Source organism: Haematobia irritans, chromosome 1 (assembly GCF_050003625.1).
Source record: "Haematobia irritans isolate KBUSLIRL chromosome 1, ASM5000362v1, whole genome shotgun sequence".
NCBI classification, from domain to species: domain Eukaryota; kingdom Metazoa; phylum Arthropoda; class Insecta; order Diptera; family Muscidae; genus Haematobia; species Haematobia irritans.
In genome coordinates, this window is record NC_134397.1 from 195,531,775 (window position 1) to 195,555,843 (window position 24,069).

Below are 24,069 nucleotides of genomic sequence, written 5' to 3' on the forward strand. Positions count from 1 at the left end.
CAGTTGATGCGTTCAGAATGCATGTTTAGGAAATACCTAAATCAGAGGGACAAAACGTTCAATTGGTTCAAAAGCATACAAAATGTAGAGATCTTAATGGGGAATATTTTGAGAAACAATAAATCGATTTTCAATGATAAATATTGGGTTTTGTTATCTAAACCCTAAATGTAAAAGGCAAACCTCGTAATAAGTTCGAAAAAAGCCGTGAAATTCAGAATATTAAATATTCACGTTTGTGGATTTGTCGTAAATAGGGTAAATATAATTGTAGTGGATATCCGAATATGGTTGTGTATTCAATTCACTATAAATTATACTCTCCTACTTTGTGGAGAGTTCGAGTGATTTATTTTTGTAAATATGGCCATCGTAAAAATCAGAAAATATTTGTTCATAATTATCCATTTTCTTTTTATAAAAAAAGAGAAACACACGCCAACTTTTTATTTAACTTTTTATCTAGTATTAATGCAATTATAATAACACTATTCTTCAGTTTTGTTTTTATATTCTTTATTTTCTTCTTGCATTTTATTTTTTGTTATATACTCTTAACTTGAAACTTATCTCATATTTTATTTCGTAAATATTTTTAAACTTATATAGCAGGTGCTGGGGATGATGAATGTGAGGGTACCAAAAATGAGGATAATACCCAAATATTTGTTATGAATAACTATTTTGGCATTGGTCTTGATGCCGATCTCTGTCTGGACTTTCATAATGCTCGCATGGAGAATCCTTTTAAATTTAATTCGCGTCTCCACAACAAGGGTGTCTATGTCAAAATGGGTTTGCGTAAGATGATGGGTGGCCGTAAGTGTACAAAGGATTTACAAAAGGAGTTACATTTGGAGGTCGATGGTAAAATTGTCGATTTACCACCATGCGAGGGAATTATTATTCTCAATATATTGAGGTGAGTTGGAATATCGTTGAAGTTTTATTTTGAAATTTAATTGTGGAATTAATTTAGAAATATTTGTTAAATCATTATTATTTACTAAATTAATTATTTTGAAATATTTTATTTTTATTCAAATTAGCTGGGGCAGTGGTGCCAATCCCTGGGGTCCCGATAAGGATGACCGTTTCTCAACACCAAACCACTACGATGGTTTGCTTGAAATTGTCGGCGTTACTGGAGTAGTGCATTTGGGTCAAATTCAATCGGGTATACGATACGCTAATCGTATAGCACAGGTAAGTGTGTGAGGAGAAAATGAGTCAACGAAGACTTACTGCATTGTAAAATTTTGGTATATAGGAAAAAAGCCATGCTAAATATAATTTATTTTTATTGAAAAAAAAAAAAATATTTTGTTGCGATTTACCTTTCACCAAGTACAAGTCAAAAAGTTTAATAAAATAAAAGTGGATATGAACTTCAATGTATACTAAGGCGGAGTAAAATATTCGTAAGATTCCCAAAAATTGTAAGAAAGTGGTCATGATTTGGCGCCAATAGTTTGTTTCTGGTGTAATTTCATAAATGCTAGTTAAAAAATATACTAAGTCATTACATTTTTCTTATCTTACACCCAGAGAAGGAATATGCTCACCTCAAAAAGAGCAAAATGTTATTTTTGGGTGGTGACCATGTAACATGGTTTTCGCAACCATGTTATTTTCTCGGAAATCATGTATCTGATTTGACAAGCAGGTTATATTTGACGAGAAAAACATTTTATTGACAAACATGTTACATGGTCACCATACAAAAATAACATTTTGCTCTTGAAACATGTTTGAGGTGATCATATTCCTTCTCTGCGTGTAGCGAAGCATTGTAGATATCTCAAAGAGTGGAGTTCAATTTAGTTAAATTTTCGCACGAGGTAGTTAATTTTGTTTTCTGATTTTTGCAAAGGGCAACTATTCGAAATTTCGAAAATTTTACTCTCGACTTTCTGATTATTGACAAGTCGTCGTTTGATGTAATTACCCTTTCGACATTTTTTTGAGTTCTGTAAAATTAAAAAATGGAAAATGGTTGTATCCAGAGTTATCGTTTAGTGATAAAGAGTGACAGAAAATTTGTCATTCGCAACAAACGATGGTTCAATCTTTTATATAAAAAAAATATATATATTAAATGGATTTTTTAGGAAAAATTTAAGACACATTTTTTCTAAATTAACCAAAAAATCATTTGATCTCCATGTCATCGAAAACTAATCCTTGAAATTAACAGTTAAGGGAGAAACCGGTTACTTAAGATAGAAAAACATACACATATTTTTAAGCTGAAAATTTTTAACTTTAAATATTAATATGTCGGTATATAAGTCACCGATCACATCCATAAATTTAATGGGATTTGAAGTAATAACTTATAAAACTTTATATTATAAATAGAATTAAATACAAAATGTCACAAAATTTTTTTGCCACCTTTGTCAAAATTTTATTTCTATAGAAAATTTTGTCAAAATTTTATTTCTATAGAAATTTTGTCAAAATGTTATTTCTATAGAAAATTTTGTCAAAATTTTATTTCTAAGGAAGTTTTCTTAAAATATTATTCCTATAGAAAATTTTATCAACATTTTATTTCTATAGAAAATATGGGAAAATATTTACAGTAGAATTCGGTTATAGCGACCGCCAAGGGACCGAAATTATACGTCGTTATAACCGAACGTCGTTGTATCCAAATAAGTGTACACAATATTTTTAAGTTTTTTTTTTTTTGTATCATGTATATTCATATTTATTGAGATTGGAAATAGTTTAGAATCGTCGTTTGTTTTCTATTTACAAGAATTTCTTTTAATAATTTACTTTTACTAATTTCAACGGAACTATATAAACTCTCTGATAAATCAGAACCCCCAAATCGTAAATACTATTTTAAAGTGTGAACCGCACTCAAGGTTTCTGTCCTAGTTGGAATTTTGATTGGCTGATCTTCGTCATCTGGTTCATTATCGCTGTGAGTTTCATCATTTTCTTTTGTGTTCTCCACTATTTCTCTCAATGAAGGATGTCACGACGTTGTCATCGATATTTACGAAATCATCTCAGTCCTGGTTTGAACTCGAACTCATCCCAAACTTGTTTCAATATTTCTTCTTTGTCATTTGCACCTCTATTTGGGATAGTCGAAAACAAATTCTGTGATTCCCCGCAGTATATGTTTCTTTATTTAGTGTTGGCTGACGACAAAAAATGGAATGAAAAAATAAAAATTAGTACATAGAACTTACATCGTCGTTATAACCGAATGTCCATTCCAAAGCAGACGTGCAAATTGGTCGTTAAAAGCAGATGGTCGCTAAAACCGGAGTCGTTCTAAGCGAATGCTTGCGCATGTACAAACTATTAAGAACCAAACTTGCTTTGAAAATCCGTCGTTATAAACGGATGGTCGTTATAACCGAGGTCGCTATAAATGAATTCTACTGTATTTCTATTTGAAATTTTGTCAAAATTTGATTTCTATAGAAAATTTTCTCAAATTTTTATTTCTATAGACAATTTTGTCAAAATTTTATTTCTATAGAAAATTTGGTCAAAATTTTATTTCTAAAGAAAATTTTATCAAAAAAGTTTATTTCCATAGAAAATTTTGTCAAAATTTTATTCCTATAGAAAATTTTATCAAAATTTTATTTCTATAGAAAATTTTATCAAAATTTTGTTTCTATAGAAAATTTGGGAAAATATTTATTTCTATTGAACATTTTGTCAAAATTTTATTTCTACAGAAAAATTTTCTCAAAATTTTATTTTTAGAGAAAATTTTGTCAAAATTTTATTTCTTTAGAAAAATTTGTCAAAACTTTATTTCTATAGAAAATTTTGTCAAAATTTTATTTCTATAGAAAATTTTGTCAAAATTTTATTTCTAAAGAAAATTTTATCAAAAAATTTTATTTCTGTAGAAAAATTTGTCAAAATTTTATTTCTATAGAAAATTTTATCAAAATTTTATTCCTATAGAACATTTTATTTCTATAGAAAATTGTATCAAAATTTTATTTTTATAGAAAATTTAAAATTTTATTCCTATAGAAAATTTTATCAACATTTTATTTCTATAGAAAATATGGGAAAATATTTATTTCTATTTGAAATTTTGTCAAAATTTGATTTCTATAGAAAATTTTCTCAAATTTTTATTTCTATAGACAATTTTGTCAAAATTTTATTTCTATAGAAAATTTTGTCAACATTTTATTCCTATAGAAAATTTTATCAAAATTTTATTTCTATAGAAAATTTTATCAAAATCTATAGAAAATTTTGTCAAAATTTTATTTCTATAGAAAATTTTGTCAAAATTTAATTTCTATAGATAATTTTGTCAAAATTTTATTTCTATAGAAAATTTTGTCAAAATGTTATTTCCATAGAAAATTTTTTTCAAAATTTTATTTCTAAAGAAAATTTTATTTCTATAGAAAATTTTGTCAAAATGTTATTTCTATAGAAAATTTTGTCAAATTTTTATTTCTATAGAAAATTTTGTCAAAATTTTATTTTTATAGAAAATTGTGTCAAAATTTTATTTCTATAGAAAATTTGGTCAAAATTTTATTTCTAAAGAAAATTTTATCAAAAAAGTTTATTTCCATAGAAAATTTTGTCAAAATTTTATTCCTATAGAAAATTTTATCAAAATTTTATTTCTATAGAAAATTTTATCAAAATTTTGTTTCTATAGAAAATTTGGGAAAATATTTATTTCTATTGAACATTTTGTCAAAATTTTATTTCTACAGAAAAATTTTCTCAAAATTTTATTTTTAGAGAAAATTTTGTCAAAATTTTATTTCTTTAGAAAAATTTGTCAAAACTTTATTTCTATAGAAAATTTTGTCAAAATTTTATTTCTATAGAAAATTTTGTCAAAATTTTATTTCTAAAGAAAATTTTATCAAAAAATTTTATTTCTGTAGAAAAATTTGTCAAAATTTTATTTCTGTAGAAAATTTTATCAAAATTTTATTCCTATAGAACATTTTATTTCTATAGAAAATTGTATCAAAATTTTATTTTTATAGAAAATTTAAAATTTTATTCCTATAGAAAATTTAATCAACATTTTATTTCTATAGAAAATATGGGAAAATATTTATTTCTATTTGAAATTTTGTCAAAATTTGATTTCTATAGAAAATTTTCTCAAATTTTTATTTCTATAGACAATTTTGTCAAAATTTTATTTCTATAGAAAATTTGGTCAAAATTTTATTTCTAAAGAAAATTTTATCAAAAAAGTTTATTTCCATAGAAAATTTTGTCAACATTTTATTCCTATAGAAAATTTTATCAAAATTTTATTTCTATAGAAAATTTTATCAAAATCTATAGAAAATTTTGTCAAAATTTTATTTCTATAGAAAATTTTGTCAAAATTTAATTTCTATAGATAATTTTGTCAAAATTTTATTTCTATAGAAAATTTTGTCAAAATGTTATTTCCATAGAAAATTTTTTTCAAAATTTTATTTCTAAAGAAAATTTTATTTCTATAGAAAATTTTGTCAAAATGTTATTTCTATAGAAAATTTTGTCAAATTTTTATTTCTATAGAAAATTTTGTCAAAATTTTATTTTTATAGAAAATTGTGTCAAAATTTTATTTCTATAGAAAATTTGGTCAAAATTTTATTTCTAAAGAAAATTTTATCAAAAAAGTTTATTTCCATAGAAAATTTTGTCAAAATTTTATTCCTATAGAAAATTTTATCAAAATTTTATTTCTATAGAAAATTTTATCAAAATTTTGTTTCTATAGAAAATTTGGGAAAATATTTATTTCTATTGAACATTTTGTCAAAATTTTATTTCTACAGAAAAATTTTCTCAAAATTTTATTTTTAGAGAAAATTTTGTCAAAATTTTATTTCTTTAGAAAAATTTGTCAAAACTTTATTTCTATAGAAAATTTTGTCAAAATTTTATTTCTATAGAAAATTTTGTCAAAATTTTATTTCTAAAGAAAATTTTATCAAAAAATTTTATTTCTGTAGAAAAATTTGTCAAAATTTTATTTCTATAGAAAATTTTATCAAAATTTTATTCCTATAGAACATTTTATTTCTATAGAAAATTGTATCAAAATTTTATTTTTATAGAAAATTTTGTCAAATTTTATTTCTATCGAAAAATTTTTCAGAATTTTATTTCTATAGAAAATTGTGTCAAAATTTTATTTCTATAGAAAATTTTGTCAAAATTTTATTTCTTTAGAAAATTTTGTCAAAATTTTATGTCTATAGAAAAATCTGTCATCATTTTATTTCGAAAATGTCATTTGTGAAATATTTTTTTCTCATTTTCAAGAGAAAAATATCAGATATAACATATAATTTTAGAATCTGTTTAGATTTATTCGACTTTGATACCTTTGTCAAAATTTTATTTCTAAAGAAAATTTTATCAAAAAATTTTATTTCTATAGAAAATTTTGTCAACATTTTATTTCTATAGAAAATTTTCTCAAAACTTTATTCCTATAGAAAATTTTATCAAAATTTTATTTCTATAGAAAATTTTATCAAAATTTTATTTATATAGAAAATTTGGGAAAATATTTATTTCTATTGAAAATTTTTTCAAAATTTTTATTTCTACAGAAAAGTTTTCTCAAAATTTTATTTCGATAGAAAATTTTCTCAAAATTTTATTTTTATAGAAAATTTTGTCAAAATTTTATTTCTATAGAAAATTTTGTACAAATTTTATTTCTATAGAAAATGTTATTCTAAAGAAAATTTTATTTCTAAAGAAAATTTTGTCAAATTTTTATTTCTATAGAAAATTTTGTCAAAATGTTATTTCTCTAGAAAATTTTTGTTAAAATTTTATTTTTATAGAAAATTTTGTCAAAATTTTATTTCTATAGAAAATTTTGTCACAATTTTATTTCTATAGAAAATTTTGCCCAAATTTTATTTTTATAGAAAATTTTGTCAACATTTTATTTCTATAGAAAATTTTGTCAAAATTTTATTTCTATAGAAAATTTTGTCAAAATTTTGTTTCTAAAGAAAATTTTGTCAAAATGTTATTTCTATAAAATTTTTTTTTCAAAATTTTATTTCTAAAGAAAATTTTATCAAAAAATTTTATTTCTATAGAAAATTTTGTCAAAATGTTATTTCTATAGAAAATTTTGTCAAAATTTTATTTCTAAAGAAAATTTTTTCAAAATTTTATTTCTATAGAAAATTTAGTCAAAATTTTATTTCTATAGAAAATTGTGTCAAAATTTTATTTCTATAGAAAATTTTGTCAAAAATGTATTTCTATAGAAGATTTTCTCAAAATTTTATTCCTATAGAAAATTTTCTCAAAATTGTATATCTATAGAAAATTTTCTCAAAATTTTATATCTATAGACAATTTTGTCAAAATTTTATTTCTATAAAAAGTTTTGTCAAAATTTAATTTCTATAGAAAATTTTGTCAAAATTTTATTTCTATAGAAAATTTTGTCAAAATTTAATTTCTATAGATAATGTTGTCAAAATTTTATTTCTATAGAAAATTTTGTCAAAATGTTATTTCCATAGAAAATTTTTTTCAAAATTTTATTTCTAAAGAAAATTTTATCAAAAAATTTTATTTCTATAGAAAATTTTATCAAAATGTTATTTCTATAGAAAATTTTGTCAAAATGTTATTTCTATAGAAAATTTTGTCAAATTTTTATTTCTATAGAAAATTTTGTCAAAATTTTATTTTTATAGAAAATTGTGTCAAAATTTTATTTCTATAGAAAATTGTGTCAAAATTTTATTTCTATAAAAATTTTATCAAAAAATTTTATTTCTATAGAAAATTTTGTCAAAATTTTATTTCTATAGGAAATTTTCTCAAAATTTTATTCCTATACAAAATTTTATCAAAATTTAATTTCTATAGAAAATTTTGTCAAAATTTTATTTCTATAGAAAATTTTGTCAAAATTTTATTTCTATTGAAAATTTTGTCAAAATTTTATTACTATAGAAAATTTTGTCAAAATTATATTTCCATAAAAATTTTTTTCAATTTTTTTTTTCTATAGGAAAATTTGTCATCATTTTCGAAAATGTCATTTGTGATATATTTATTTTTATTTTCAAAAGAGAAATATCAGATATATAGCATATAATTTTAGAATCTGTTTAGATTTATTCGAATTTGATACCTTGGGCACGAATGGCCTTGAAAAAGTCGACAAAGCCATCCCACTCTGGTAGAAATGAAGCGAGAAACCTTCTGTTTTAACCCATTCGGGCTTGACGCATGCTGAGTGTTGCTAAGTCCTGGTGGAATATTCTTTGTCTGCGGCCGAAATGTTTTTCTGCATAGTGCTTCAATACTATCTTTAGGGCATTTTCCCGATAATACCAATTATACCGGTATGAAGTGATCGTCAACATACAAATGTCTCGATAGGGAACATTTGTTGTGAACGGGCCCCTATTTTTTTTTCGTTTTCTATGACACCTATTAAAGATGAGTAGTATACATCAAGTCATTGAACAGACAACGTCATATTTTTTCATCGTGTTAAAAATGTCGAATTTTGAAAGTGATGTTTTGCGGAAAGCATTAATTTTTTGTTTTCATTTGAATAAACGTGCTGCAGAGTCGCATCGAATGCATGTCGAGGCATATGGTGATCATGCTCTATCAGAAGTAACATGCGAAAGATGGTTTCAACGGTTGAGAAATAATGATCTTGATGTGAGAAATGAAGACGTAACCGTCAAAATATGGATCTGGATTCCACAGAAAGATCACAAGATTTCCTTTGATCTAATGTCAAATCGCCCTATATTTTGGGAGAAAAATCATTAGTGCCAATTTAGGACCATATTAACCTTTTAGTAGTTATTACTTACAAATTTTGAGAATCGTGTGAAGATGTTCATCTCTTTTAGTTTACATTGAACTTATTTGTAGGCTATAAAATGTTATACCCACTATCAGTTTATAAACTTTTTGAAGCATACTTGGGATAAGGAAAACTCCGATTTTTAAAAATAAATATAAAGAAATTAAATAAAATTCTAAATAAATATTTATCTCTCTCTCTCTCTCTCTATTAAACAGGGTGGCCATATAAAAATGCATTTACATTCGGATTTACCTGTACAAGTTGATGGTGAACCATGGGTACAATGCTCTGGTGATATTGTCGTTTTAAAATCTGCTCTAAGGGTAAGTTGCAATAGCCCAAATTCATAAAATGTCTCTTCAATTCCCTAAAACGATTCGTCTATCTAAAATATTCACTTGATCCATTGTTCAGTTTTTGTGTTTTGCACGTTTTTCTAGCATGTTTCCCAGTGATTTCAAGTGAAAACCAAAACTAATCTAGTTTTCAATGAATACTCTTTTAGAATTTCTGGCTTTTTAATATTAATTTGAATTTTATTCAATTAATTTTGTTACATTACAAATCAAATTTCCATCAAATAACACACCTAGAAAAACTAGATAATTTCAATTAATTTCGTTTTAACACTGCTTCTACGCATTGTTTTTTTTGTTTATATTAATCTGGTATAATTTTATTAGAAATTTTTAATTTATTAATTACCTTCGTTAATCATCACTATGAAAACATATGCAAAACAAACAACTACATCAGATAATAAAACAGAAATTAACAAGATCAGACATGACAGTAAACAACAAAAAAATTACGAAAATTCCAATACATTGATGTAATGTATGTTTTAATTGCCAAGGTGTATTTTAATGTTTTAAATTTCCCCCTTAATTATTTAAGAGAATAATTATATTATATATACAAAAGTAATAATATATTGAAATTATTTTACATGGAAAATATAATTAGACACAATATTGTATCGATTGAAAAATTATGAGAAGTTGTTAATAATTATTTTGAAATATCATATTTTTTACTACCATAACTACCACGATTGGGCAATTTTTTTACGAAAAACATAAAGTTTAGAAAGCCTCAGAACAAAACACATACGTGGAAGTTAGTCTAGTCTTACAAATGGATATAAATCAAACAAGTTTGTTAATCAATGCTATATCCATCATAAATTCAGGCAAACTTGTCTATAGAAATACAATTGTTAAAAAAATTTCTTTAGAAATAAAATTTTGACAAAATTTTCTATAGAAATAAAATTTTGTGTAGTAATAAAATTTTGACAAATTTTTCTATAGAAAAAAATTTTTGACAAGGTTTTCTATAGACATAAAATTTTCTATAGAAATAAAATTTTGACAAAATTTTCTATAGAAATAAAATTTTGACAAAATTTTCTATAGAAATAAAATTTTGACAAAATTTGTACAGTTATAAAATTTGGACAACATTTTCTATGGAAAAAACTTTGGACAACATTTTCTGCAGACATAAAATTTTGCCAAATTTCCTATAGAAATAAAATTTTGCCAAATTTTCTATAGAAATAAAATTTGGACAAAATTTTCTATAGAAATAAAATTTTGCCAAATTTTCTATAGAAATAAAATTTGGACAAAATTTTCTGTAGAAATAAAATTTTAACAAAATTTTGTATAGAAAATATTTGGACAAAATTTTCTATCGCAATACGATTTTTACAAAATTTTCTATAGAAATAAAATTTTCTATAAAATTAAAATTTTGACAAAATTTTCTGTAGAAATAAAACTTTGACAAAATTTTCTGTAGAACAAAAATTTTGACAAAATTTCCTGTAGAAATACAATTTTGGCAAAATTTTCTACAGAAATACAATTTTGACAAAATTTTGTGTAGAAATAAAATTTTGACAAAATTTTCTATAAAAAAATTTTTTACAAGGTTTTCTATAGAAATAAAATTTTTATAATGTTTTCTATGGAAATAAAATTTTGACAAAATTTTCTGTAGAAATAAAATTTTTATAATATTTTCTATAGAAATAAAATTTGGACAAAATTTTCTATAGAAATGAAATTTTGACAAAATTTTTACAAAAATAAAATTTGGAGAAAATTTTTCTATAGAAATAAAATTTTGACAAAATTTTCTATAGAAATAAAATTTTGACAAAATTTGTACAGCAATAAAATTTTGACAAAATTTTCTGTGGAAACTTTTTTCTATAGAAATAAAATTTGGACAACATTTTGTATAGAAATAAAATTTTGACAAAATTTGTACAGTAATAAAATTTGGACAAAATTTTCTGTAGAAATAAAATTTTGACAAAATTTTCTATGGAAAAAGATTGGAAAAAATTTTCTATAGAAATAAAATTTTGACAAAATTTTCTATAGAAGTAAAATTTAGACAAAATTTTCTTTAGAAATAAAATTTTTACAAAATTTGTACAGAACTAAAATTTTGACAAAAGTTTCTATAGAAATAACATTTGGACAACATTTTGTATAGAAATAAAATTTTGACTAAGTTTGTACAGAAATAAAATTTGGACAAAATCTTCTGTAGAAATAAAATTTTGATAAAATTTTCTATAGAAAAATTTTTTTGTAGAAATATGGAAAAAAAATTTCTATAGAAATAAAATTTTGACAAAATTTTCTATAGAAATAAAATTTTGAAAAAGTTTTCTATAGAAAAAAATTTCTATAGAAATATGGAAAAAATTTTGTATAGAAATGAAATTTTGACGAAATTTTCTGTAGAAATAAAATTTTGACAAAATTTTCTATTGAAATATAATTTTGACAAAATTTTCTATAGAAATAAAATTTTGACAATTTTTTCTATAGAAAAAAAATTTTGACAAAATTTTCTATAGAAATAAAATTTTGGCAAAAATTTTCTATAGAAATAAAATTTTGACAAAAATTTTTATGGAAATAGAATTTTGAAAAAATTTTCTGTAGAAATAAAACTTTTTCTATAGAAATATAATTTTGACAATATTTTCTATGGAAATAAAATTTTGACAAAATTTTCAATAGAAATAAAATTTTGACAAATTTTTCAATAGAAATAAAATTTTGACAAAATTTTCTATAGAAATAAAATTTTGACAAAATTTGTACAGAAATAAAATTTTGACAAAATTTTCTGTGGAAACTTTTTTCTATAGAAATAAAATTGTGACAAAATTTGTACAGTAATAAAATTAGGACAAAATTTTCTGTAGGAATAAAATTTTGACAAAATTTTCTATGGAAAAAGATTGGAAAAAATTTTCTATAGAAATAAAATTTTGACAAAATTTTCTATAGAAATAAAATTTAGACAAAATTTTCTTTAGAAATAAAATTTTTACAAAATTTGTACAGAAATAAAATTTTGACAAAAGTTTCTATAGAAATAACATTTGGACAACATTTTGTATAGAAATAAAATTTTTACAAAATTTTTACAGAAATAAAATTTCTTCTGTAGAAATAAAATTTTCACAAAATCTTCTATGGAAAAAATTTTCTATAGAAATAAAATTTGGACAAAATTTTCTGTAGAAATAAAATTTCGACAACATTTTGTATAGAAATAAAATTTTGACATAATTTGTACAGAAATAAAATTTGGACAAAATCTTCTGTAGAAATAAAATTTTGACAAAATTTTCTATGGAAAAACTTTTCTATAGAAATAAAATTTGGACAAAATTTTCTGTAGAAATAAAAGTTAGACAACATTTTGTATAGAAATAAAATGTTGACAAAATTTGTACAGAAATAAAATCTTCTGTAGAAATAAAATTTTGATAAAATTTTCTATAGAAAAATTTTTTGTAGAAATATGGAAAAAAATTTCTATAGAAGTAAAATTTTGACAAAATTTTCTATAGAAATAAAATTTTGAAAAAGTTTTCTATAGAAAAAATTTTCTATAGAAATATGGAAAAAATTTTGTATAGAAATGAAATTTTGACAAAATTTTCTGTAGAAATAAAATTTTGACAAAATTTTCTATAGAAATAAAATTTTGACAAAATGGAAATAGAATTTTGAAAAAATTTTCTGTAGAAATAAAACTTTTTCTATAGAAATATAATTTTGACAATATTTTCTATGGAAATAAAATTTGAAAAAATTTTCAATAGAAATAAAATTTTGACAAATTTTTCAATAGAAATAAAATTTTGACAAAATTTTCCATAGAAAAAAAAATTGACAAAATTTTCTATAGAAATAAAATTTTGACAAAAATTTTTATGAAAATAGAATTTTGACAAAAGTTTTTATAAATATAAAATTTTGAGAAAATGTTAAAAATAAAATACTGAACAAATTTTCTATAGAAATACAATTTTGACAAACGTTTCTATAGAAATAAAAATACAAATACAAAAAAAATTCAAAAATGTTTAAAATAACCACTAAAATGGGATCAAAAAAAGATGAAATGTTGTTAAAATTTTCTATAGAAATAAAATTTTTGACAACAAATTTTATCCAATACAGTTATAATTTGGTACGTGATGTTAGTCGATTCAAAAATGTTTAAAATAACCACTAAAATGGGATCAAAAAAAGATGAAATGTTGTTAAAATTTTCTATAGAAATAAAATTTTTGACAACAAATTTTATCCAATACAGTTATAATTTGGTACGTGATGTTAGTCGATGGCCTCAAAAAAAAAAAAAACACCGAGATCCAGATCCCCAGATTTGAACGGTTTATATGTGGGCTATATATAGTTATGGACTGATATGGACCAATTCTCGCACGGTTGACCATATACTAACACCATGTTTCGAATTTCAACCGGATCGGATGAAATTTGCTTCTCTTAGAGGCTCCGCAAGCCAAATCTGGGGATCGGTTTATATGGGGGCTATATATAATTATGGACCGATGTAGACCAATTTTTGCATGGTTATTAGAGACCATATACCAAAACCATGTACCAAATTTCAACCAGATTGGATGAAATTTGCTTCTCTTTGAGGCTCCGCAAGCCAAATCTGGGGATCGGTTTATATGGGGGCTATATATAATTATGGGCCGATGTGGACCAATTTTTGCATGGTTGTTAGATACCATATACTAGCACCACGTACCAAATTTCAACCGGATCGGATGAAATTTTCTTCCCTTAGAGCAATCCCAAGCCAAATTTGGGGGTCCGATTATATGGGGGCTATACGTAAAAGTGGACCGATATGGCCCATTTGCAATACCATCCGACCTACATCAATAACAACTACTTGTGCCAAGTTTCAAGTAGATATCTTATTTCGTTCGGAAGTTAGCGTGATTTCAACAGACGGACGGACGGACGGACGGACATGCTCAGATCGACTCAGAATTTCACCACGACCCATAATATATATACTTCATGGGGTCTTAGAGCAATATTTCGATGTGTTACAAACGGAATGACAAAGTTAATATACCCCCATCCTATGGTGGAGGGTATAAAAAGGCGATTCTAGCATATATGGGATTTAACTAATGTAATAATAGGGTGGCTTCTCTGATACAGGGATTTGTTTTTGTAATACAAATGTGCATCTACAAATTTATAAACATTTCAATCAATTGTGTCTAATTATATTTTCCTTAAAAAAACAAAAAAACTCCCTCAAAAAAAAAAGAATAAATTCCCATAGAAGTTTTGTAAATGTGATTTTACGAAAAAAAAAAATAATAAAAAATATTGTTAGATTTTGTTATTCAAAATATATTTAAGATTTGCAAACGAAATTTAAAGTAATGTTTTTTTGATATGCAAAAGTGTTTGCCCTTCCAATAGAAACATATTTTTTTATTGAAAAAAAGCACAATTTTCCCCCAAGTTTATATATACAAAAAAAAAAAGAAGTAAAGAAGGACTTTAATATCTTAACTTTCCATCAATCCAATACACAATAAAGGGAAACACCCTTTGTAGGACAAGAAAACAAATATATTTTAACCCATCAATTGATTTTAGGCTCTCATGCTACGAAAAGTTAAAAGTAAACGGCGCCTTACCGAGCCGCATATTTCACCGGCTGTACTCAGTTTGTCATCGACAGCAGCAGCAACTTCGTCATCATCGACGGCCTTACAAATTGTGGCCCAGGTGACGGGTCAACAGCAGCAGCAGCAACAACAACAACAATTTTCGGAAATGACCAATTCATCAGCTGGCTATGGAATGCCAGGCAATACCAATGAAAAAGATAAAGACAAGGATAAGGAACAGCAACAACAACAGCAAGGACAGCAGCAGCATCAGCAACAGCAGCTACAGGGGCTACAGCAGACCTCTAATGTCAATACATAGAGATCTCGTCCGTCCGGTCCAAGTTTTCTTTTCTCATGTTTTTTATAAAATGTTAAAAAAAAAATGCAAACCACCACCAAAAACAACAACCAAAATAGCCAAGCCAACCAAATATGAAACCGAAATAAATATCCGGATAAAAACCTTAAACCTAACCTTAAAACAAAAGCATAGATTTAAAATCTCTATATAAGAAACAAGATAGAAATTATTTATGAAGTAGTTTATCAAGGATTCTAGAACAAATCAACAGAAAAATCTTAAATCTTATCAAAGACACTAACATCAGAAATTTAAACTTTACACAAATTCTAACCATTAAAAAAGGAAACCGAAAAAAACAAACAAAAATGATTTAGTCTTCAAATAGAATATTTCACGAAAATAAAAACTAAAATACGTAGTTCAAATAAAATATTCCCATTTTACGTACCCATGAAAAATTCAATAAAATAAAATGGAATTTTTTCAAAAATCTTTATTCTAAAAAAAAATTGTTAATCTTAATACGATTGTATAAAAATAATTTTGATTTTGCTAAGTTTTCTTAATAAAGGAAACAATTCAAAAATGCAAAAAACATAAATTAAACTTAAAAAGTCACAATTTTAGTTTCTAATTTTTTAACTAAAATTCAAGCTTAAGAGTTTATAGCCATAAACCTACTTTTTATAGTCGTTCTTCAAATAGTTGTCTCCCATAAATCCTGAATTTAAAATGAATCATATACATATGATAAGGCATTGGGAAAATTTCTATATAATTTAAGAAATATTATAGGCAATTTATTTTTTTCAAAAATGTCCAAAAATATATTCCATTTCCAAAACTCCCAACATTCACAACATTGCTTTTCATTTAAACTCATTTTTAAAACCGAAATATAATTTTTTGTTTATTTATATATTTTGCTATATTTTAATTCTTAATTCTTTTTAAATTTCAATTTTTTTCAATGGTTTAATATTTTTGGAAAACAATTTTTATTGTTATTTGTATTTATTCGGACAACTTTTTACATGATCACAATTTTTGGTTTTTTTATTAGATTTTTGTAGTGTCCGTCATAGAGCAATTTTTGTCTGAATCATATCTAACAATTCCATTTTATGCCCTTCATAGCATAATGTCGTCATATCATCAGATAAATCTTCTAGCCAATATGTCTTGCAAGCAAGGTTAATTTTGTTATAATTTCTTTAATTCATGTTAAAAAGATATTCGATGTTCTCTAATATAAATAAACGGGAGTAGGTTACTTTGCTTCACACTGAACGTACCCCTTAGTCTATTACCAAATGCTTAGAAAAATGCTTCCACACAATATATTTCAAAATCCTATTTTAAAAATGTTTTCATGTCATAACCTACATTATGCAGATCCTACAGAGAATACTCGTAGTGCCAGATTTTTGTTGATTGCCGTCAAATATGTTTGAAATGATTTGCAAATTGGTTCATTACTTCCAATGCATATTAAAAAAGGTACTGTCACTATTACAAAAACAAACATTTCAAAAATTTCATAGTGTCATTTTGGTTGTCAGTCAAATTGAAACATCCGAACAAAAAAATACAAGCATTGGAGAAATACTTGTAATCAACACGCTATCAAGTCTGTTTTTAAAAAATTAGCATAGGATTCGACTTGAGAAAATCACGTTCTTCACAAAATACCTTAAGAGTAGAATTCCATATATTGGCAATTACTTTTCAATACACTAGCAACATTTTCTCAATTCTTCTAATCCCGATAAAGGCAAGCAGTTGAATTTATATTGAGAATGGTGTTCACCCTAAAATTGTTGCATATAAAAAATGCTCATCCTTATGTTTATTGGGATTATTCAATAGAAGGCAAATGCAGAGAGAATAAAAAGACAAGAGAACAAATCAGTGAAGCGAAACTGCGTCAATAGGTGGCAGTCATGAGGAAAATTTCTCTAATATCATGCAGTTTTTGTCGGCGCTTCTCTCAAATATCATTCAATTTGCGTCAGCGTCACCCAGTTCAGTTCACTGCCGGCTTTACGAAACGTAAGAGAAATAGGATTTAGAACCTACTTTGTAATAACAAATGTTCTTTTATATAAATCTTTTAATTCTATTACATTTTTTGGCAGACATTTTGAACTTATAACTGCCGATGCCTTTATAAACAATTTATCAAAACAGCGCTTCGACCACAACGGCGGTAATACCAACGCTGCAGGCATTGTGCGACATCTATACGGTTGACATTTGTTGTTTTTGTAGAAGAGAAATTTTTGTCCTCTTGTGTTTTTATTCTCTCTGGCAAATATTAAACTAGTGTTGCCAGGTGATTTTTGAATCTTCCCTCAAGTATTGGAAAGCCCGAAACTGTTCTCATTTTTTTTTTCAAAAACCCCCAAACAGCTTTAAGTAGGTAAATAGCTGTAAAATGGATTTTCAAATGTTGTGAAAGATGCCCTGTAGTGATACGCTTCAAAAGTTCATTTTAACAAAAATATTATTATATTTTCAAAATATGTTAAATTGAAATATAATAAAAAAGCTGGTAAAACGAAATAATTCAAGGTATAAATTAAATATATAATAGAGGTGTGCACTAGATAGGGTCACGGCCTAAAGGAAAAAAAAGTTGATGCTATCACCCCCCCAGTTTTGTGGCATATTCGAAGACAATTTCAGAACACCAAAAATTTTTGTTATCCGTGGACCCTACGACCCCCCGAAAGCGAAAGTGGTTGTTAGAATTTTAAAACAATAGGCTCTCAAATTGTTCTAGCAAAAACACATGCACTTTGCATAACGCAGAAAATGCCGTAGAGCAAGCAACGAGTATGTATACAAATGTACCGTTAGAAATTTACAGATAAACAGGTTTTGATTCAAAATGCCTTATATATTAATTTCGTAGATGTGAATAACGATGTGCATGTGGTTTCGATCCGACATCATGACAACACAGCAAAAACTATTTGGTGGTGTGTAGGGTGACCTATTGACTTTTTAAATCTCTGTAACTTTTTTGTTTATGAGTATAAGTAAATACTTCAAAAGCAAAAGTTTCATATTTTGTTAAGATCTTTATAATGGTTATCAGAAATGGGCATCATAGGGGTATACGAAGCGAAATAAAAAAATTAAAAATCAAATTTGTCGTCGGAGTCAAAAATGACCAATGCACGAAATATAGCCCCTGATCAACCACGAACAACGATATGCGTTTCTTTTCGATCGGACTTCGAATGACGACACAGCACAATAAATTGTATTTCGGGGGTCGTAGGGTGCACGGAAAAAAAGTTTTGGTGTTCTGAAATTGTCTTCGAATATGCTACAAAACTGGGGGTTGACCGCATCAACTTTTTTTTCCTTTAGGCCGTGACCCTATCTAGTGTTCACGTGACACGAAATTGTCGTGACTCACGAAAATTTTCGTGATTCGTGCGTGAGTCCTGAGTCACGCTCATGACAACAGCGTGAGTGTGATTAACAAACCAAAATGTCGTGCGTGAGCGTGAGTCACGAAAATAATATCTTTGTGAGTGTGCGTGAGTAACGAATTACACTCACGAAAATATTCCTGCTCACCAACATAAAACGCTTAAGAGTTAAATTCAATTACAATTTTAGTGACACCTGGGATGTTAAGAGTTTAATAATACTCACGATTTTAATAATGCTCATGTTTTCAGACACTTCGGTAAGGTAAATTAATCATAAAATTATTCGTGAGTCACGATATTTTTCGTGAGTCATGGTATTTTTCGTGAGTCACGGTATTTTTCGTGTGTCACGACGTTTTCGTGCGTGAGTGTCCGTGAGTACAAATTATCTTTTCGTGAGTGTGCGTGAGTCCTACCAAAAAATATCGTGCGTGAGTGTTCGTGAGAACGATTTTTCAGTCGTGAGAGTGCGTGAGCGTGAGTAAACTATTACTCACGTGCACACCTCTAATATATAAGTAAAAATTCGGTAAATAAAAGTAAGAAAAATTAAAACAAAAAAAAAATCGTGTAAATATATCCATTAATCGCAGATAGATAAACTTGGGTAGATCTCTCAAATATAGCTTTTTCTGCAAATTCATACCAGAACTGTTCCGATTTTGGTTGAGAATTGTTCCACTTTATAATATAAACAAAAACACCTAGCAATAAAAAAATTCAAATCAGTTGATTCCCTGAGAATACCTCTTGAAAAAGGTACTTTTATTACTTCAAACCTATTTTCAACTACGAACTTCAAAAAAGTTGAAACAAGCTTCGATTTAACATAGAAATGAAAAAATTGTAATCAAGTGATTACTTGATAATAGGGCTGTTTTCTTGTTGCACTGGATACAACATTTGTATGGGCTACCCAGAACATCGTTGCACTGGTGTTCTATCCAGAACATCTCACCAGTGCAAGTCGCGCTGATCTTGCCAGATTGTGTTTTGATAAAGAGACGCTTCATCGATTCACAATAGCACTTTATTGTGACTAATTTATCGAAAAGCATGTAATTCAAAGTGGTATAGTGTCATAAATAATCGCAGCAATAAATATTTATTACTAATTGGAGCATTTCATACATTAATGGCCAGTTTCTCATCCTCCGATTAATTTTAACCGGTGGATAGACCTCCGGTTAGTACAATTTTTGTATGGGATCAGCTGTTTTATCGACACGATAAAAAATAACAAGACATTGAGAAACTGGCCCTAAAAATGCAAGATTTCACTTCTTTTCTGTGATTGTTTTTAAACACCTGATGACAGTGTTGCATATTTTTGGAGATGTCCTGGATAAACGAGTACTCTGTTTTCTTTTAGTCCTTCACGGCTTAGGGTATCCAGTGCTAAAAGAAAACAGCCCTAATATTAATACATATTATTTTCTGTAAAAACACGACGAACTTCTAAATATTCGAAAACATATACGAAATTGGGCAACACTGATATCAGCTGTTTAAATACGAAGATAGAAAATAAGTTAAATCATACATTTTTAATGAAAAAATTGTTCAAATTTTAAGAAAATATTTGCAATTATTTGTGACACTTTATTGCTTTTTATATCTTCTTATGGAATAAATTAAGCACAAAAATAGCTATTGTGAATTAATTAAATGTCGCTTTACGTAAATTCAACCTGGCAGCACTGAGGAGATTTTCACAGATCAGATGTTCTGGATAGTTCATACAAATGTAGTTTCCAGTACTGTCCTCGATTACCCAAGAAAATTAAGTTCGAAAAGCTTTTGCATTATTCGCATTAAAAATCGATTCCTTCAGATTTGTCAGAGTGAACCTTTATATATTAAAATGGGCTTTCACTGAACACACCTCTTGTCCATTTGCATTACAAAATAAGGAAAATGGGAAGTAGATTATAATAACAACTAACAACTCCAAATATGGTTCCACTGAACATATTTCTTGAAAATTTTATTACAAAGAATTTGTAATAGAAAGAACTGGCGGCATGCTTTTCATCTTAAAAGATTATTTAAAGTTTTAAAATTTTTCTAATTTGAAATATTTTGTTATGCTCTGCATATACCAAATCGGCTCCTTTTGAGGTTTTAAAGCCAACCAGTTAATTGTGTTAAGCTCCGTTTTTGCTCCATTAGCTAACGAACTTTTAAACCATACTACGGATATATCTGTCATCTTGCCTATATATTCCATATGCCAGTTAGAAACTTAACTGTTGAAAATTGTTCAGTTAAAGTTAACCGGAGAGAATATATTTGCAATTTACTTCGTGTCAACTGTGAGTTAAAGTCTAACGGAGCTACATGAAAATGGCCGTAATTGTGATTTTATATTGCGTGTAAAGTACTTTACGATATATTGTAATAAAATAACTAAAAAAAAACTTCGTTTGGGTAAAATATCATTCGTACACAGAAAAATATCACCAAATTTTCCATGAAATTTTACATTTTTTTTACAATTTTACAGAAAGCAGTAACAAACAAATAGAAATTATTTAAAAAAAATAGGAAGTACGAGTATGCAATATGTATTTTATTTACTGAAAGGTCTGTAGCCCATATATTAAATTTTTGTTTGTTATAGTAATATGTCCAAAATCACAAATGGGTCATTCTCAATAGTATGTTTCGAACATTATCTTTATTTCATTCACAATAAATTGCTTTGCAATCGTGATTATTTTTTTTTGTATAGGGAAAAATATTTTTTTTAGTGTAGTAAACAATAAAGATAGTTGTTCCTTTGCAGGAAAACACTCTTCTTTCAAAAGTAGCAAACAATTTACTTGCCATACCAGAAAGTATTCGTTTTGTACCAAGCAAATTATTATAATCCTTAAAAATTTACACAAAGTTGTAACATAAAATCAAAATTGATAAATAAAATAGGAAGTACAAGTATGCAATATGTATTTTATTTACTGAAAAGTCTGTAGCCCATATATTAAATATTTTTTTTGTTATAGTAACATGTCCAAAATCACAATTGGTTCATTCACAATAGTATGTTTCGAATATTATATTTATTTCATTCACAATAGCTTGCTTTGCAAAGTCTCGAAAGCTTGGGAGTTTTTAGATTAAAATTCATAACAAAACAAAAATGAATTTAGATTAGAAATTAAAATTTTTAATTTATATATTCGTATAATCCAAAACACGCTTAAGCCTTAACTTGTTTTTTTATTTTCATAAATTTTAGTATTGAGAAAAATTTCCCTAACCTTTTCAAATTTACAAAAAAAAAATCGTATTTTGCTTATAATATTATTTAACCATTGAATTGTTTTTTTTTTTTTAATTTTTTGCTTAGTTTCTATTCTCAGACCATTTGAAACAAAATTGCTAACTATTTTATTCCCTTCCTATGTTATAGTTAGTACAGTAATTTTATTTAAATATTGACAAATTTCTTGCACTTCCAAATATTTCATTTCTAACTAATTTTGTCCTAATTCTTAAAAAAAATACAAAAATGATTTATTTTGTTTAAAACAAAACAATAAAAATATCAAATATCTTTTTTTCTCTTTTTTCATATAAATATTTCAAAAAAAAAAAAAACAAAATCTATTTTACAAAAATTCCAAATTGACCAAATACTAAATCACTACAAAAAATAAAAAAAATTGAAATAAATTGCCACACAAATCCAAAAACTAAATTCAAAAAAAAAAAATATATATATAATTTTGTGCCGGACGGTTATAAAACAAAATTGGAATTAATTATGGAAAAAAATCTCAATTGGAAATTAAACAAAAATTATAAACCATCTGGGTTTTGTAACCATAACCATATAATGCCTATTGATTTGATCCTACTTACACTCAAAAGGCGACCATGCTGAAAAAAGTGAAAAACAAAATGAAACGCCGCAATACGGAACCCACCATGGCTTTGACAGGCCAACAGATGTCGCTGGCCTTACCACCCACAACGGCAGAGGGAGATTCCGAAACAGAAATTGCTAGTAATAACACAGATTTCTGAATATGGTATAGCGAGCGTTTGATTTAAAAATGTTAATAAATTTTGTTCAAAGAAAAAAAAAAAAAATAAAAAATAAAACAACACAATCACCACCGCTAACAGCATTCCCCGCCTTATACAGTATATTGGATCAACAGTGAAAAAAAAACAAGATATATTGAGCAAGTCAACCATGAATGATCACTATCATCATTGGCATCACTGACAATTTAAGCAAATACAAACAAGAAGGAGTTGTTGTAATTTTTTTTAAAGCATCAAAATCCCCTATAACTGAATGTTATATTATTTAAATATAATTTCCATAAGTATTTTTATTTAAAACAAAAAATACATGCCTATAACACATATATATTTTTATTTCTTAAATTTAAGTTTAAAATCATAATTCTAAGAATTTTATTTTGATTTTTAGTTTATTTAAGATTTTATTTTTCACCATGCATTCTAATGAAATTTATTAACACTTTTAAATATAAATAGCTCTAAACAACAAAAACAACAACACTACAAAAAGCCAACAAAAAGATTTAGAAAGAAAATCACCAAAACCCGTAAACGTTTAAATTACAAAATCTTTAGCATTGTTAGGCCTGCAAGTGCAAACAGAAACAAAAGTAAAATCAAATTCTCCAATCTCAAACGTTTACATAAAATTTCTGTATTTTAAGTTATTTTATTTTGTTTTTTTTTTTCAATTTAATTATAAGTATATGTAAATTTAGATTTTACATTTATGATGTTTAAACTAATACAAAGGCGGCATGAACGACAAGACCCAGGATTACTTAACAACCAAACCAAAAGAACAAAATGTTTAGAATGATTAAGAACCAATTTTTCAAAAGAAAAAGAGATTATTTTGCATATACTTATTGATATACATATATTTTTACAGTATTTGGTAAATACTGTAAGTTTTTAATTTTTATATCTAGTGGTAAATAAAATTTTAAATATTTTTTTGGTATTTTATGTTTTTCAAATATTCAAGAGACTTTTTACGGGCTATGAAAAATGCTTCAGTACACGCAAATAAAGAAAAAAAAGAGTTGATATTTGAATTCATTTAGAATTCAAGTATTTTTCAAACATCACATCTCAATTCAACTTGCTTTCAAGAATAGTGTTGGAATGTCTCTTGAAGTCACATTTGTTGCTACTGGCCGTTTTTCAAAATAATAATGGGTTTGATGTTATAAAACTATATACAGCTTACTATACACGAAGAAAAAATATTTTCCTCCGGAACGAAATTTTAGACAAACGTAACTTCCCTTTATTCTTGAAGAGAATCTTAATCCGATTTTATGACAATTTATGGCCGTTTTTCAAAATAGTAATGGGTTTAATGTTATAAAAATATATACCGCTTAATATACACGAAGAAAAAATACTTTCCTCCGGAACGAAATTTTAGACAAACGAAATTCCCCTTTAC

At 25.7% G+C, this 24,069-nt stretch overlaps 1 protein-coding gene across 8 annotated transcripts in view; it reads left to right on the forward strand.

The window, feature by feature from the left end:
* LOC142222356 (diacylglycerol kinase theta) overlaps positions 1-23,598 on the forward strand; it is a 120,900-nt gene extending 97,302 nt beyond the window's left edge. For 4 of the 8 annotated variants that reach the window (XM_075292462.1, XM_075292465.1, XM_075292463.1 and 1 more), the window contains exons 15-18: positions 610-922; positions 1,050-1,206; positions 9,061-9,168; positions 14,827-15,609. In XM_075292462.1, the coding sequence (XP_075148577.1) occupies positions 610-922; positions 1,050-1,206; positions 9,061-9,168; positions 14,827-15,162 (914 nt within the window). In that variant the 3' untranslated portion in view covers positions 15,163-15,609. Of the gene's footprint in view, positions 1-609; positions 923-1,049; positions 1,207-9,060; positions 9,169-14,826; positions 15,610-22,472 lie in introns of those variants that run through there. The other 4 variants (XM_075292464.1, XM_075292466.1, XM_075292467.1 and 1 more) reach the window with 3 other exon arrangements.
* Positions 23,599-24,069: the final 471 nt, after the last annotated feature.